The sequence below is a fragment of the Canis aureus genome, chromosome 27 (genome assembly GCF_053574225.1).
Source record: "Canis aureus isolate CA01 chromosome 27, VMU_Caureus_v.1.0, whole genome shotgun sequence".
Taxonomy (NCBI): domain Eukaryota; kingdom Metazoa; phylum Chordata; class Mammalia; order Carnivora; family Canidae; genus Canis; species Canis aureus.
Window position 1 is genome coordinate 34,619,631 of NC_135637.1, and position 17,084 is coordinate 34,636,714.

Sequence of the window (17,084 nt, forward strand, 5' to 3'; positions counted from 1 at the left end):
GGGCACCTAGTACCTGCTGCTGGTTTTGATGATGCAATTTAATCAGGTGTTGCTGCTGCTGCTGCTGCTGCTGCTGGAGCTGCTGCTGCTGCTGCACCACCGCCTGGAACTGCTGCTGCATGGCATTCTGCTGGGCCTGGAACTGCTGCTGCTGCTGCTGTTGCTGCTGTTGCTGCTGCTGCTGCTGCAGCGCCACCTGCTGCTGCTGGAACTGCTGCTGCTGCTGCTGCAGCGCCACCTGCTGGAGCTGCAGCTGGGCTGGAGGCAGAGCAGCGAGTCAGGCGGGGCGCGGCGCGGGGAGGGCGGGCCCACGGCCCGCGGCGCCCACCGGCACTGGAGCTCCACACTCCATGTAGGAGAGACCAACGGAGGCGCCGGGGACACTGTCTGCGTTGATTATGGAATTTATTACTCTGAATTTCTCTCTGACAAGAGAGAGGAGAGAAAAGGGCCAATTCCGTCTTTGGAATGGCCAAGAGGCCCAGCCTCTGGCAACCACTGAGCTCCTCTCGGTCTCTCTGTGGAGTTGCCAATTCTGGGCACCTCTTATCAATGGAATCTCACAGCATGTGGCTTTTTGTGACTGGCTTCTTTCATGGAGGGTAATATTTACAAGGTTCACCCATGTTGCAGGCGCAGTTCATTTCTTTTTATTGCCGAATAGTATTCCATGGTAAGGATTTGCTACATTATGTTTATCCACCCATCAGCTGATGGACCTCTGGGCTGTTTCCACCTTTTGGTGGTTATGAATCATGCTGATATCAACAAACATTTACAGGATTTTCTGTGGTCCAGTTTCTTTTGGGGTGATGAAAATGTTCTAAAATTGATTGTGGTGATGGTTGCCCAACTCTGTGAACACATTTAAAAATCACTGAACGTTGCACTTTAAATGGGTGAACCACAAGTATGTGAATTATAATTTCAAAAATTTGTTATTTTAGAAAAAGAGAAATAATCCAGAGATCCTTTGTACACTTTGCCCAGTTTCCCCAAACAGTACCATTCTGCAAAATTATAACATAATGACACAATCAGAATGTGTGCTCATTTGTGTAGGTGTGTTAAGTTCTATACAACTTCCTCACCGGGGTGGATTCAGTCACCATCAGAGTCAAAGATACTGAAAGTTCTAACATCACAGGGATCCCCCAGCACCACCTGGTGTCACTTCCTTCAATACCCTGGGCAGCCACTAAGGTGTCTTCAGTTTCCAGTATTTTGTCATTTCAAAAATGTTACGTAAATGGGGGCTCTCTAGGATGACCGCTTTTTTCATTTAGCATGATTCCCTGAAGATCATCTAGGATGCAATGAGTATCAGTAGCTCTTTCCTTTCCACTGCCAAGTTGTATTCCATGATACAGGTATCTCTGTTCAACCATTCATACCATAAAGGACATTTGGGAGTGATCATAGATTTGGACTATCATAATGCTGCCACAAACACTCACATACAGGTTTTGGTGGGAATTTAAGTTTTCATGTCTCTGGGATAGATGACCAAGAGTGTGACTGCAGGGTTGTATGTTTAATTTTTAAAGAAGCTGAACCATTTTACATTCCCACCAGCAATGTACGAGTGATCTGGTTTCTTCTCATCCTTGCCAGCATTTGGGAGTGTTATTTTAGCCATTCTGCTGCTGTATGAATTTTTAAATTTCTTTTTTCATTACAGACTTCTGTTTGACAGCGAGGAGACATTATGTGTATGGCAGCACTACTGTGAGAGTGTTGAGGCTTGTTTTATGGTTTATTCTTGTATTTGTTCCATCCACATGCCTAGATGACGATGCTGTTCAAATCTTTGCTAGATGCACCCCCTCTCGTCTGCTTAACTATCAATAACTGAGAGGAGGAGCTGTCCAACGCACCTTTCATTTTAAAATCTTTTTGTGTCTTATATTCTAGGTGGGTTTCTTGTAAAGACAATATAGCTGTAGCGTTGCCTTTCATTTACAATCTCACATTTCCTATCTTTTAGCAGGAAAGTTTTGTCAACACATTCACATATATTGTGATTGCTTGTATTTCTCAGCTTATTTGTATGTCTTCTCTTTCCTAAGCTTCTTTCCCTCCCGCTTTTTTTCCAGCTTTTTGAGGTATAACTGACAATTTTTTCCTTCCTTTTCTGAATTATATATGTATATTTACATCTTTATTTATTTAGGGATTTTTATTTTTAAGTAATCTCTACACCCAATGCAGAGATCGAACCTTGAGATTTAAGAGTCACACACTCCACCGACTAGACCATGCAAGTCCCTCCGAATTATATTTTTGTTGGATGATTGAGCTGAATTTTGCGTGTTGTTTGGATTTTTGGTTTTTTATTACATTTTTTTTGTACTGGTTTGGGATTTACAAACTATTTCTATTGTTTTAGCAATTTTTCTTTTTTTCTTTTTTAAAAGCAATTATTTTTTCAATTTCATCATGCATATTTAACTTACCAAAGTATAAAATTTACCCATATTTTAACCTCTTTCCCAAATATAAAAACCTTAGAACACTATTTTTTATTTTTTTTATTTTATTTTTATTTTTATTTTTTTAAATTTTTTATGATAGTCACAGAGAGAGAGAGAGAGAGGCAGAGGGAGAAGCAGGCTCCATGCACCAGGAGCCCGATGTGGGATTCGATCCCGGGTCTCTAGGATCGCGCCCTGGGCCAAAGGCAGGCGCCAAACCGCTGCGCCACCCAGGGATCCCAGAACACTATTTTTTAAAATAGGTTTCACATGCACATGATAGACTTGGTATCTGTACTTGGGATACACTTCCTAACTTCCATTTAGTTTGGTCACTGTTTATCTTCTTACACCCATATAGCACACTTACATTAAGAGGCAGGACAGAGTGCCAGAGTGGCTCAGTTGGTTAAGTGTCTGCCTTCTGCTCTGATCTTGATCCTGGGGTCTTGGATGCAGCCCTGCATCGTCTCAGGCTCCCTGATCAGCAGTGGAGTCTGCTTCTCCCACTCCCTCTGCCCGCCTCCTCCAACTTGTGCTCTCCCCCTCCTCAAATAAAACTTTTTTTTTTCAAATAAAACTTAAAAAAAAAAAAATCAATTAATTAATTTTTTAAAAAGAAGGCAGGAAGGGATAATGGCTGGGGTACAGCCTCTGACCCAGACTGCCTGGACTCAAGCCCCAACTCTGTCACTGCTCTGTACCTCAGTGGAAGAGAAAATAACAGTACCTACACACTGAACTAAGAATTAAGAATCTGTTATAGGGGACGCTTAAGTGGTTCAGCGATTGAGCATTGCCTAGCTCAGGGCATTGATACTGGAGTCCTGGGATTGAGTCTCGCATCGGGTTTCCCACAGGGAGCCTGCTTCTCCCTGTGCCTGTGTCTCTGCCTCTCTCTGTCTCTCATGAATAAATAAATACGGTATTTTAAATAAATACATACATATATAAATACATAAACAAAAATCTGTTATAGGTAAAACACTCAAAATAGTGCTTGGACTGTAGCACATCTGTATAGTTATAGCTGGGAGCATTATTATTTTATAGAGGTGATTTTTGTTTACACCAGGGATTTTCAACCTTGTGTTGACCAAAATTTTGGGATAGAGAAGTCTAGGTTGTAGGGGGCTGTCCTGTGCATTTAAGAGGTTTACCAGTATCTCTGGCCTCTACGCTAGATGCCAGTAGTGCTCCCACAGTTGTGACATCCAAAATGTCTCCAAATACTGCCAAATATCCCTCAGGGTACAAAATAGATGAGAATCACTGCTTAGATTTACACACACTGGCTACCTCACATAAAAATTGTTTCTTTGGGCGGCCCAGGTGGCTCAGCGGTTTAGTGCCACCTTCAGTGCAGGGCCTGATCCTGGAGACCTGGAATCGAGTCCCACATTGGGCTCCCTCCATGGAGCCTGCTTCTCCGCCTCTCTCTCTCTCTCATGCATTAAAAAAAAAAAAAAAAAAAAAAAGTTTCTTCTATCATTTTACATCTGGCATCACAGGAAGGACCGTCTGAGAAATAAGAGGAAAGGGTGAGCAAATAAAAAACCTTTTAGTGAAGGTCTCTTGGACTTTGTTTATCTAAAATGTCTGCTTCCCCCTAGTCCTTGGGAGTTTTGCTGGCACATGACTAAGGTCGGTAGCTCTATCCCCTGGGCTCCACCAACCTCCTTCTCTCTTCTTGATACCATCACCAAGTTCACTGAGTTTATTTCTTGCTCATTTCTAGCAACTGGCTATTTCTAAGGTATTCCTCTGGCCTTTGGTGTTCTGTGGTTTCCCAAAAATGGGTTAAGGCAGAGATGCCTTATTTATCCTGCTTGGGACCGTGGGGTTTTTAGCCACCAGCTCCTCACAGACTGGTGTGCTTCTGTTCTCACTACTCGGTCGTTTTATTAGTTGTTAGACTCTAATTTTATCCTCTGCATTTCTTTTTGGAGACGAGGCAGAGAATCTTAGCAGGCTCCGCGCCCAGCGTGGAGCTCCATCTCACAACCCTGAGATCATGCATGATGTGCATGATCTCACGTCTTAAACGACTTAAACGTTTAAAAAAAATTTTTTTTATGATAGTCACAGAGAGAGAGAGAGAGAGAGAGAGAGAGAGAGAGAGAGAGAGGCAGAGACACAGGCAGAGGGAGAAGCAGGCTCCATGCACCTGGAGCCCGATGTGGGATTCGATCCCGGGTCTCCAGGATCGCGCCCTGGGCAGGCGCCAAACCACTGCGCCATCCAGGGATCCCCCGACTTAAACATTTAAACGATTGAGCTACCCAGGTACCCCTTATCCTCTGCATTTCTCACCCTCCTATTTTCCATGTCCTCTTCTCTGGACTACATTTTAGATAGTGTCTTCAAATGTTGCCTCCAGTGCACAAATTCTTTCTTTAATTGTATCTAAACTGTTGTTCATTCATTTCCACTTTTTAGTTTCAATAATTTTATTTCTCATTTCTACAAGTTTTCCCTGGTTTGTTCTCAAAACTGCTTGGCCACTCTACCAGCCATTATAGTGCCTGTTCATCTGGAGTTCCATCCTTTATTTCTTTAATCAGGCCACACCCATAGCTAACAGTGGTTATGTGTGTGGTCCCTGGGCATCTCTACATCTGTTCATTGTTCCTATTACCTCCTCCTGGTGCCTCTACTTCCTTTCAGGCTTGGTCTTTGATTGTGTGCTCAATGCTTGACCTTAATCTGGAATTCCCACAGGCCTAAACTAAGGGCACTGTCCTCCAATCTGTTCTTCCTTCTGGGGGAGTGAGGTATGCCAAAGGCCCCAGCACAAATCCCGCTACCCATAGGGATTCCAGGCTTGCTTTATCCAATCTTGCAGTGGGCCAAGGCACAGCAGGCAAATGCTTCTACCTTCCACTGGGCCTACAATCCAAATTGCAGCTAGGATCTACTTGGCTAGAAGGACGATGGTTCCTCAGCATCCAGTCTGTCAAACAGCCAGAAATAGGCCTTGTTTTTAAAGTTGGTTTTACAGACACATGATATAAAACTCACTGAGGAACAGAAATGTAGAGTGAAAAGTAGGTCTCCCTTCTAATGCTGTATTCAAGCCCCCCAGCCTCACCTACAGCCAGTGGTCTGTTTCCATGACGAATCCAGGTCACCAGAGACTACCACAGTGTGTCCCGGGCTATCCTTTAAGAACCCTTGCAAAACCTCTGGCCCTGCCCTGAAGCTGCCTTAATCCCACAGTGGCATTCGGAGAAACTGTCAGAAAGGAATAACAAATGTCCATAAGGCCACAACCACTATTTCACAGACCAGGCAGGCAAGCAGTCCGAGGCGGAAAGGGAGGACTCTGACAGGCAGCAGTAGGACATGGAAGTAGAGAACCCACATAAACCTACACAGAAGACCAGGTCCCTCAGAAGCTGAAAACAGGATGTGGGTCAAGGTCAGACTGGGCGGGGGGAGGGGAGGTATGGGCAAGATGCCCAAGCTTTGCCACTGAACTAACAAAGTCTTAGGAGTGAGACAACAAGGCAAATAATGCTAGCATTCTAAATTCATACACTTTAAAACTATTTTTTATTATAAAAAATAAAAGTGTGATAAAAAAAAAGAAGTTCAAGCAGAGCATAACAGAAAAAAAAAAAAAAAAAGAGCCAGATGTGGTACTTCTCCAGGGCACCCTTCCATGAGCCGCCCTGCATGCATGTCAGATACACTGACAAGACAAGAGGGGACAAAGGAGCTGGAGATGAAGAACACGAGCTGAGTGTCAGATGGCAAGACATCAGTAAGGAGAAGAGAATGATGATCTGAGAGGGAAGAGGATGCCTGGGGATGGGGGGGTTCCAGGGCAGGAGTGGACGGGAATGAGGCTGCACATGGCCTCTGTGAAGAGCAAAGTGACACTTCCACAGGAAACTCAAAAACAAAAAACAGGGGTGCTCGGATCAGGCAGGCAGCTTGGGTTCGACCCCAGCTCTTGTGGGCAAAGCAGATGTAGGGACGCTGCTCTCTTTGGAGCGTTACTATGAGGGATTCATGAGAAAAATACATAGAAATGTTACAACCTGTTCATGAACCATGGTCACAGCAGCTTTATTTGTAACAGCCCAAAGCTGGAAACCACTCAAAGTCCTTCGGGGGAATGGATAAATAAACTGTGGAACATCCCCTCCATGGAATACAACTTAGTAATGAACAGGAATGATTTACTGTTGCAACCTAGAGAATCTCAAAGGCATTACACTGTGTGAAAAAAAAGCCAGTCTCAAAATGTCAAAAGTGTGATTCCATCGATGTAACATTTGCAAAGTGATGTAATTATAGTGCTGGGGAACAGATTAGCAGTTGCCAGGGCCTGAAGCTGGAGGGAGGAATTATTAAGAGATGATGGAAAGGTGCTGCATGCTGACTGTGGTGGTGATACCACGCATTACAAACCTCACGAACTATACCCACGTCAGCTTGTGGGCAAGCACGCACGTAAGAACTGATGATGTCTGAAAAAAGGCCACTTGAGTTGGCAGGACTGTTCCAACGTTCATTTCTCAGTTTGACAATGAACTAAGAGGTTAGCATTGGGGAAGCTGGGTGAAGGGCATGTGTGCACTCTCTGTGCCATTCCGCAACTTCCTGTGACTCTTAAACTATTTTGAAAAACACACACAAAAATTAATACAAAGGGGGAAAAAGTACCAAAGCACCTCACAGTACTGAAGTACATTCTGCATGCTAAATCACTGTTTGTGAAAATCAAAGGTCCAATAAAACAGGCCCTAGAAGGGAGAGGGAGACCGGCACCACATACCCACTACCAGCTGGAGGAGCTGCATGGAGGGGATGAGGGGCTGGGTCCTGCAGAGAAGCACCAAGAGGGCAAGGCATCTCCTTCAGGGATGCCTTGTCAAGGGGCAAAGGCAACGATGGAAGGGATGGCTCCTGAGATAGGTGTCTTCTAGGGGGTTGTGCAGGTGCTGACAGCACTGCTTTATGGCTAAGAATAGCCTGAGACATAATTACTTCAGGTACAAAACACAACTCCTTGGATTGAATCCCAGACTATCCCAATCTCCTCTGAGTCCTCCACTCCTGCCCAGGGGTAGGAGGGCCTCGGTGTCACTTACCCTCTGATAGCCTGAAGAAGGTTTGGAACTTTGTTCCCCCCATATATAACAAAGATAAAAAGAAAGAGCTACTTGGAGTTTCTCCAAGCTTTCCTCAATACCATCCTAAGCAAAGGAATAAAATGCACATTGTCTGCAAAGAAAGTGGCAGGTTCTCTGAGAAGCATGGTACTCACTCTGTGGTGCTGCTGTAGATACAACAGCCATGCCGTGTGGGGCCATCCCTGAGGTGCCGGGGGGTGGCTGCCCTGAGAGGGGCATCGGCTGCCCCATGGTGCCAAGGCCACCCATCCCGCCCAGAGACTGTCCTGGGCCCCGAGAAGGCATGCCGATTCCAGCTGCTCCTGCAGCTGGCCCACCAGTCAGGCTCTGTAGCGCATTCATAGGGTCTGTGGGAACACAAGGGCAAGCGTCTCAGCCAAGTGCCTGCTGAACCGCAAAGCTCTGAAAGCTATGAGGCCTCACAGAGCACACACTTCCTCCCACCTCCAGGCATGACTCCCTCAAAGCCCGAAGCAGTGAAAGGCCAGAGTCCTGGGAGCCTCTGGGCCCCCAATTGCCCACCACATCCCAGAGGCCAAAATGCCAGTGTGTGTATCACTGCTCTTGGATCGTGAGCCCTCTTGGGTAGGGAACGCATCTAAAACCCTAGTCTGGCCTGTGCCAAGGTCCTGATGTTGTGGGACAAACAAATCCTTGAAGACATGTAGCAGCTCCCACCCCTCCTGGCTGTACACCCTTCCTGCTGGGTGAGACACAGCTGGAACCCCAAAGACAACAAAAGACAGCAGGTCTTGGGGATCCCTGGGTGGCTCGGCAGTTTGGCGCCTGCCTTTGGCCCAGGGCGTGATCCTGGAGTCCCGGGATCGAGTCCCACGTCGGGCTCCCAGCATGGAGCCTGCTTCTCCCTCTGCCCCCCTCCCCTCACATAAATAAATAAATCTTAAAAAAAAAAAAAAAAAAAGGACAGCAGGTCCTTCTTCATAGTAAGAAAGAGGCTGTGGGCTAGAGAATTGAGGGGGCATAGACAGATGTTCTCCAGGGAAGTTACAAGTCTCCGCACACACCAGAAGCCCACCTCTGCTAAGTCTGTGCAGGACCCCCTGCTATGGAGTTTTCAGGACATCACACCAAAACAAGCTAAAGTATGCAGGAGGCATGCGGAAAGGGTCCACAGAGGGCCATGAGGCACACTGACACTTGCCAGTAGGCAGTGGGGTCCGCTCAGTGAGCAATGCCATGATGTGGAACAAGTTGCCCAAGACTCTTGTCACAATAGTGGAAACTCAAGGCAAACAACTACCTAGAGACAGGTATGGCCCAGCCAGTGTACCCTGAACAAAACTGGGGGCTGAAGGAGCCCACACTCCAATGCCAAGAACCCAGATATTTTCCTGGCCATACACTCTTGATCCCACCCAGTCCTGACTGGCTGATAATCCCTGCATGTGCCAAGAGAGCCCAGCAAGGAGGCCGGACCCAGAGAGGCGTGGCCAGCTCTGTCGACGCAAGCTTGGGCACCCAGCATTTACAGCTGTACTGCTGCAGTGAGACAAACAGCATGCCAAGCTGGCTCCCTTCCTAACAGATCAGAGCTCAGCTGGCCGTCAGGGATTTGCTAAACCCCTTCACTGGCAGCTTGGTCAGCAACACCAGCGCACATCAACAGTTCCCACATGATAAAGTCTTGAAATTAAAAAGATAATAATTCTTAACTTACAAAGAAACTTTGTCCCTCGAGGAAGTGAACTCATAGCTACTCTCTAAAAAATACTACTACAAAAAAAAAAAAAATACTACTACAGATTATTATAGTAAATATACCATGATAATTCTCTTCCAGATAGCTCAAAATTTTAGATAATGTCTCCATAACTGTGAGTTTTTAATTATCTTTTCGCTGGACAAAAACAGTATTTGAGTGATATGGGATGGTGAGGTCTCTGCAGCCAGCCAGGAAAGAGGAAGCATGGAGGAGGGCTGGGCGTGGCTCTATTCTCATGGCCAGCCAGAGTTCTTTCTGTGAACTTTCTCCTCTAATGACAGCTTAACCCAGGCGCATGCAAGCATCCGCAATTGCATTCTTGCAGCCCCAAACCCAAGGTTAGAATAAAACTTTAATTCGAACAGGATAAACTCTTACCACTGACAGAAGCTTGAGATTTTTTGTTATCTGTGTTTAAAAAAACAGAAACAAAAAACAAAGTAAACAAAGTTTTATATAACCACATATTTCCACAATAAGTCAGCTTTGGAGGCATTTGCCTAAAGGTCATTTGCTGAAATTAAACAAAAGATAAAAGATACCTTGGGCGTGTGTGTGTGTGCGTGCGTGCGTGCATGTGTGTCCACTCCGGGCAAAAGTGACACTTATGGGGGTCTGAGGGAAGAGGGTCTAGAACGGCCCATGGTCAATCCAGGGCCTCGGAGAACTGCCTCCCAGGCAGAAGCTTGCTGTGGGCCTAATCTGGCTCTCTATCCTTCCTGAGTGCAGGGTCTCAGTGGGGCCCCGAGCAACAAACATGAGAGCTGTAGGGATCTGCGATGGGCCCGGAACGATGCCAAGACTGCCACGACACTCCTTTTTCAGCTTGTTCTGGTGAGGCAGCAGCCCCACTTTCTCCATGGGGAAAGTGAGTCTGTCCAAGGTTGGCTAGAAGTCGGATCTATAGCTGCCCCTAGCACCAGGAGGTAAGTGCTGCAATAGGGCCTTCCTCGCTGGGTGAGGGACAAGCCGGTAGCAGGCAGGGGATATGCCTGGCCCCCAAGGCTGTGTACACCTATACCAGAGCCACTTCCCAAACAGGCCAAGACAGCCCAGCCCTGACAAGCCGAGCCACTTGCCACGACAAATCAAGGTGTCTCATCCAGGCTGCTCATTCCTCAGGCTCCTAGTTCTGGCAATTTGTTCTAAACACCATAGGACCTTCCCAAACATGGCAAAGAGAGTAGAATCAAGTTCATCCAGCTGTCATTCTAGTAAAAAGTCAGTATGGAAAAACGCAATACCTATGGACCACACAGGGGCTCTGGGGTTCCCAACATCTCCTTTTGTCTGAGAGTACTGACTAAAACTGTAGCCACCTCTACAAGTCCAGACAGAAGCCACTGGACCGCCAAGTGTGTGCTCCAAAGACAGCCTGTGTCAAGAGGAACCCATCTCTTGTGGTCACACAACTGTAGCCAGGCCGGCAGGAGGCGCTGTTGACTGAAACCCCAGAGGGCCCTGCCAACCTGGTTTCTTTTAAACACTGTGACCATCCAGGAATACTCAAGTGTCCTCCAGGCTTATGCATAACACACAAGACCACCAAGACTCCTGAGCCCAGTCTGCAAGGACACATACTTCTCAAGAGCCACTGATGCCCCCAGGCTGGGCTGACAGGACCCCAGCAACCCCAGCAGGACCCTGTGAATCAGAGGGGCTGGAATGTAGTAGGCGATGGGCGACCCTCAGCAGGCAGGGAGCCAGAGGCAAGACTCATGAAGCTCCAGTCTGACACAGGAGCCACATTTAGGTTAGACCCCCAGGGGTCAATAAACCAACTCCTAGGGAAGGAAGTTTCTTTTCCAGGATAAACCTGGCTTATTTAAGAACTGCCTAGAGACAAAGGCAACAGTCTTTTGAAAAAGGAGATGTTCATGGACAAGCAAAAATAGTCCAGACCACTTGAAGGCTAACATTTCCATTATGCCAAAATCAGCATTTTTGAGGTTGAGGCTTTGAGAGGATGGGAAATGGAATCAAATGCAAAGCAATGTCGAACTTCCCAGAAAACAGGAGCTTTTTTTTTTTTTTTACAGACATTCTGCCACAGGCACTGTGGCCAAGAAAGCCTCCACCGCCCCAAGAAAGGCCCAACCTCTCCTGGCCATCAAAAACACCCAGAAATATAAATTTTTACTTACGAATGTCTCGAAAATGGATAATGAGCCTGGCCACGAGAGAAAGGTATTCGTCCTAAAAGTAAAAACAGGAAGCAGTTTAATCCCAGATGAAGAAGTGAAGCTGTGTGACGGCCCTTCCCACCCCCCTGCGCTGCTGTGTCACGGAGCACAGGGTTCTTCCTCAAAGGCTCTTAGCCTGCCTGGCTCGGCGTCCTCTGGAATCTCTCAGAGAAGAGCTGTCAGTGCTCAGCTACAGCAGGCCAACAAAAAGCACAAAGAAACAAAAAAGCCAAGAGGGATACCGAGAGGCGTCAAACTGCTGCTCCTTCCACGCTGGGGTAAATGCTCAACTGAGAGGGCTGCCAGCCAGCTCAGGGACCCCTCCTCTCACAGAGGGGCCAGCCTGAGGTCACAAGGCACATCAGCAGTAGACATGGGCGGGCTGCTTTTGTCTTTGCACTATTTGTATCCAAGTACTTTCGCTTTTAATACTGGGCCTGTTGCTCTTTCACTGCTGACGTGCTTGCATGCAAATCTGGATGTACGCCCCTGGCTGTGCCTTTCGGAGATCTGCGTTAATCGGAATTTACTGCACAGGCAAGGGAGAGGGCACAGTGTCACGCAAGGGTGGCAGGTGAAGGCCACTGCTGAGGGCCTTCTCCTTCTTCCCGGCTGCCTGGCTGCTGGAACGGCACAGCAGGGCCTGCCTTTACCGACTGTCCCCTTTGCAATCAAGGACACCCACTCCCAGGGGTTTTGGGGAAGTCATCACTGTTGAGTTTGTCCTGTGGTCAATGAAGGCTGAATTAAAATCTTATTTCAGAGATGCTGTATCATCCTTCCCCTCCTTGAAACGCCAGCAAGGCATCCCAGAATGGGCAAAGCCTTTGCTCTATGCCTTGCTCCCACAACCTTCCTTCCTAAGTCACTGCAGCATTGAGAGTCCACTCGACAACAGATGGGATGACACCCATACAACCCAGGACCTGGCCACCAGGCCACCACCTGCTGTGCTACTACCCTGGGGACACAGGCCTGTGAGTCCAAGAACAAACAGTAAACCTAGTGTCAAAAGAAACACCTTCAGGGAAAAGTGGTCTCAGGAGAATATAAAAATATAGGCACTTTCTAAATCTTCATTACTCCTCATCTATCTCCAAATTTCACCTGACCGCTCTGTTTTGGCTCAGGGAACCAGCAGAGACAAAACGAGGGGAATAGGCCTGGGGAAGGCAAAGCTGGGATGACAAGCACGTGCAAAGGGGATAGGTACGGAGAGACAGTGAGCCTCTGCTGGAGCAAAGGGACATTTAGCAGGTATTTGTCAACACTCCCAATTTCCAACTGCCCCCACCAATTTCTGATAGGAAAGAAAACATCTAGGGGTGAAGGGCTCCTGCCTGTGGATCACCTGTGAAGCCAGTCCTTGAGGAACAGCAGTGTGGTGAAGAGGAAGCAAGGAAGGGTGGGGTGTGGGGGCGCAAAGGAAGCTCAGGAAATGAGGTGGCCAAGTACAAGAGTAAGAGGATGTCTTGTTAAGGCCATGGGCCAGCTGTTAAATTGGGGATACCTTAAAAGAATCTGTAGTTTTCTCTAATTCCATAAAAAATAAAATGAGGAAATATGTTGAAAAACCAACCAGATACTTTCAACAGACGCAAGATACAATAAAAATGGGGTTCAAGGGTGTGTCCCCAAGGTCTTTAAAACACAACCAGGACTGGGTGCTCAGAGCCCTGCTGCAGTCCCTGGCCCAGAGCTGGATGGCCCAGCGTGGTTTGCTCCCAGCTGAGGCCACCCCGCTGCCAGGTGGGTAGAGTGGAGGCTCTGGGGACCAGACCAGACCAGCATGATGAGGCCTGGGGGACAGGGGAAGGACGGAGAGGTGTGGCTACCCGACAGGAGACATGGGCACCGGAAGCAGTTAGTTACACAGCGGCCACGAGGTTTTCCTGCAGGTTAAATACATCGCCAAGATTCTCACAATGGCCAGCCAGGCCACCCAGGAACCACTGGGAGCTGAGTGCTGCACATCTGCTGCCAGTGTTCCTCTCTCAGAAGACCCTGCGGTCTGAGACTGCACCTTTCATTGTCCCCTAGGACGGGCTGCTTTATTCCCTTGGTTCTTAACTCAGAAGTTCTGACTGGCCTGCCCCACTGTGGGAATTCCTAGGCTCACCCCTCCTCTCTGGGACTACTCCAGAGAAAGGCCTGAATAGCATGTGACGTCCCTTAGCTTCACTCAGTTTTTACCATCTCCCTCACTCAACATCAAAAATCTAAGTGTTGGGATGCCTGGGTAGCTCAGCGGTTGAGTGTCTGCCTTCAGGTCAGGGTGTGATCCCAGGGTCTAGAGATCGAGTCCCGCACTGGGCTCCCTGCAAGAAGCCTGCTTCTCCCTCAGTCTATGTCTTTGCCTCCGTGTCTCTCATGAATACATAAATAAATAATCTTAAAATAAAATCTAAGTGTCATGGCTATGACATGAGGCTGGATATTCCCAGACCAGTAGTAAGAGCTAACACTGTGGCACTTAATGTGGTGCCAAGCACAGCTCAAAACCTTTACATTTATCAATGCATTTAATCGGCCCAACCACCTACTGAGGCAGATGTGTCTGGTTTGCATATGAGAAGACAGAAATGTGTGGGGGAAAGCTTTGTAGTTTAAACCCTTGCTTGAGGGATCCCTGGGTGGCGCAGCGGTTTGGCGCCTGCCTTTGGCCCAGGGCGCGATCCTGGAGATCCGGGATCGAATCCCACGTCGGGCTCCCGGTGCATGGAGCCTGCTTCTCCCTCTGCCTGTGTCTCTGCCTCTCTCTCTCTCTCTCTCTCTCTCTCTGTGACTATCATAAATAAATAAATAAATAATTAAAAAAAAAAAAAAAAACCCTTGCTTGACCTGTGCAAGTCTAGCATGAAGGCCCAATGACAAGAGTGAAGGATGCCTCCCCACACAGACGTGGGGGGAGCAGCAGGAGCAGGGACATACACAGGCTCCATATAAAATTCCAGGCACCATACACTACACACTGTACACTACCTTTTGTCTAAGACATGGGCAATCTGAATACATATATGCACTTGTATCTGCAAAAAGAAATGTTGGAAGGATAAACCAAAATCGGAGATAAACAGTTACCCCCAGAGATACCAGGGGTTGGGCTGGAAATGAGACTTCACACATTGTTTTATGGTTTTCACATTGGAAGCAGGTACCTTTTTTTTTTTTTTTAACCAAATTGAACATAAAACTAACAAGCCAAAAGAAAAAAGTGCAATTCCTAAAAAATTCAAAATAAAATGAAATGTATAAGCCAACTATCAGGCAGGTGTCAGAATTATACAGCGCAAAGAATTATTTTGAGTGGTTATTTAAATAACAAAAAAAGCAAACAAAAACCTGCACATCCTTAGTGGAAGGGATGCACTTTAAGGACTAACAGAGCTGCAAAGAAATCTTAAACTTCATTCCACATTTGGTTATTATCTGTTACCAATATTAGTAGTAATATTAGTCTGTTTATTTCAAAAGTATTTCTTTCCATTTTTTAAAGTTTATTTGCTTTTTTTAGTAATCTCTACAGCCATCCTGGGACTCGAACTCACAACCCCGAGATCAAGAGCTGCATGCTCCTCTGAGTCAGCCAGGTGCCCCCCAAAAATATCTTAGAATAGAGCAAGTAATTATGCTAATGATATTAGAAGCCAAGGTATTTATATTAAGAGAAAAGATACACGTTTAAAATGAAAGTGAAACCCTGTAAGGTTAAATTGGAATGGGAAATATCAGTGTGAAATTATGGGGTTTTTGAGGTTGCTGCTGTTATTACAAAAATATATTACTTCTTAGCTCTCTTCACAAAAAAGGTGCAGAAGCCATTAGCACCAGGGTCCACACTGCATGCTCGAAATACCAGTTCACCCTCAAAAAGGAACCAGGGCTCCAGAGATGAACGGCCCATTCTGGGACCAAGACACAAGTAAGCTGCAAAAGATGAATAGAGTTGTGATAAGAGGCCCTAAAAGGGACAGGAGGGTGCTTGGGGGCTGCCCCTGGTGAGGAAGGGGACCATGGAAGCATCAAAATGAACCAGTGCAGTGGACTGAGGCACAAGAGCCCCAAGCTCATAATACTCACAGGGAAAGAACCACCCTCACTCCCATCCTCAAGCCCTACTGATCGCCCCTGGAGGTAACCAAGGGTATCAAGCCCTTGTGCTACAGAGGGATGATGGAGAGGAAAGCATTCCTGGTCATTCAGAATAGGCTGTGTTTCAAGCAACCAAGAAGCCTTGGCTGATGATAGAAAACCCTTCTTTGCAGAAAAATTCCTTCTAATAAATGTGTAAGGAAAGATAGAATTAAGGACAATTACCATTTTGTGATCCTTAGTTAAGCAGTGGAACCATCAGATGAGAAGTGGATGGGGAACTTTTTAGGAGAAGAGTGAGGCTGTCACTCTAAACCCCTGGCCAATTGTGGTCTTGTGGGGAATATGAATACAGGGCACCACCTCAGACATATTACTGCTCATGACACCACTGCACCCTGGGCTCTTCCCATCTAACACCCAGTCTACAAGAAATAAGAGGCAAAAAGGAGGGAGTCAGGCAACAGGGGTCACTGTTGGTAGAAACGCGCATGCTAAAGCCTCTGCCACTTAGGACTCAAAGGAAGTGAGGAAGCTCATTAAAACCAGAACGTTGGTAGAAAGATGAATGTTACAGGTGCTTCTGGAAAGGGCTCAGAGGAAATGAGGAACACGTCATTGGAAACTGAAGCAGAGAGAATCCTTGTAGTCTAGTGATAGGAAGTTGGCTGAATTGTATCCTAGTTGTGTGGAAGGCAGAACTTGTAAGCAATGAATTTGGATATTTGTCTGAGTACACTTTCAAGCAAAATTTTGGAAGATCTGGCCTGGCTTCTTCTTGCTGGTCAGAGTAAAATATGAGAAGAGAGAGAAAACAAACCGAGGAAAAAACTATTAAGCAAAAAAGGAACCTGGACTTGGATGGTTTGGGAAACTCTCAGGCTATCCAAATCTTTAAAAAAAAAAAAGCTAAACTGAGGGGATTCACTGTTAGGAAGGTGCATTCTTAGAGAAAAGGCCAGGGTGTGGCTGGACACAAACTTTGCTATTGCCAAAGGGAATGAGGGCAGTATTCATGAATCCCTTCAGTCATCTCACAGAAGCCAAGGAAACGGATGAAATCATACACGAAAGATCAGTGAAGAAATCCCTTTTCTGATGGTGTGAATCCTGTCACATTCATGGGAGACCCACGAAAGCGTATGCGTGTTATACCAGCAGGAACACTGCCAGTTTGGCCTGAAAAGGAAAGAGACTGGATGGAATCAAAGAAGGGTGTTAGACTCCCAAAATTCTATAGGCAGGAAACAGGCTGATAAAATGACTCAGCTGCAAACATGCTACTCTTCAAAAAAAGGAAAGATGACCACAAGGGTAGAGTTTTGGGCCAAGAGGCCAAAGCCATAAGCCCGGAGACTGGAGCCTCCAAAGTCTGCTAATCTTTGTTACAGTAGCTATAGGAAACTAATACCTTGTCCCTGTAGATGTGCCTACTCTGGGCATTTTACACAAATGCAATCAAGTGATA

At 46.6% G+C, this 17,084-nt stretch overlaps 1 protein-coding gene across 4 annotated transcripts in view; it reads right to left on the minus strand.

Annotated features, from left to right (window-relative positions):
• MED15 (mediator complex subunit 15) overlaps positions 1 to 17,084 on the minus strand; it is a 68,674-nt gene that overhangs the window by 20,257 nt on the left and 31,333 nt on the right. Inside the window, exons 1-5 of one of the 4 annotated variants that reach the window (XM_077874622.1) lie at positions 11,767 to 11,921; positions 11,486 to 11,537; positions 9,720 to 9,749; positions 7,753 to 7,965; positions 14 to 258 (exon numbers count right to left, since the gene is read on the minus strand). In XM_077874622.1, coding sequence (XP_077730748.1) covers positions 14 to 258; positions 7,753 to 7,960 — 453 coding nt within the window. In that variant the 5' untranslated portion in view covers positions 7,961 to 7,965; positions 9,720 to 9,749; positions 11,486 to 11,537; positions 11,767 to 11,921. Of the gene's footprint in view, positions 1 to 13; positions 259 to 7,752; positions 7,966 to 9,719; positions 9,750 to 11,485; positions 11,538 to 11,766; positions 11,922 to 17,084 lie in introns of those variants that run through there. The other 3 variants (XM_077874620.1, XM_077874623.1, XM_077874621.1) reach the window with 3 other exon arrangements.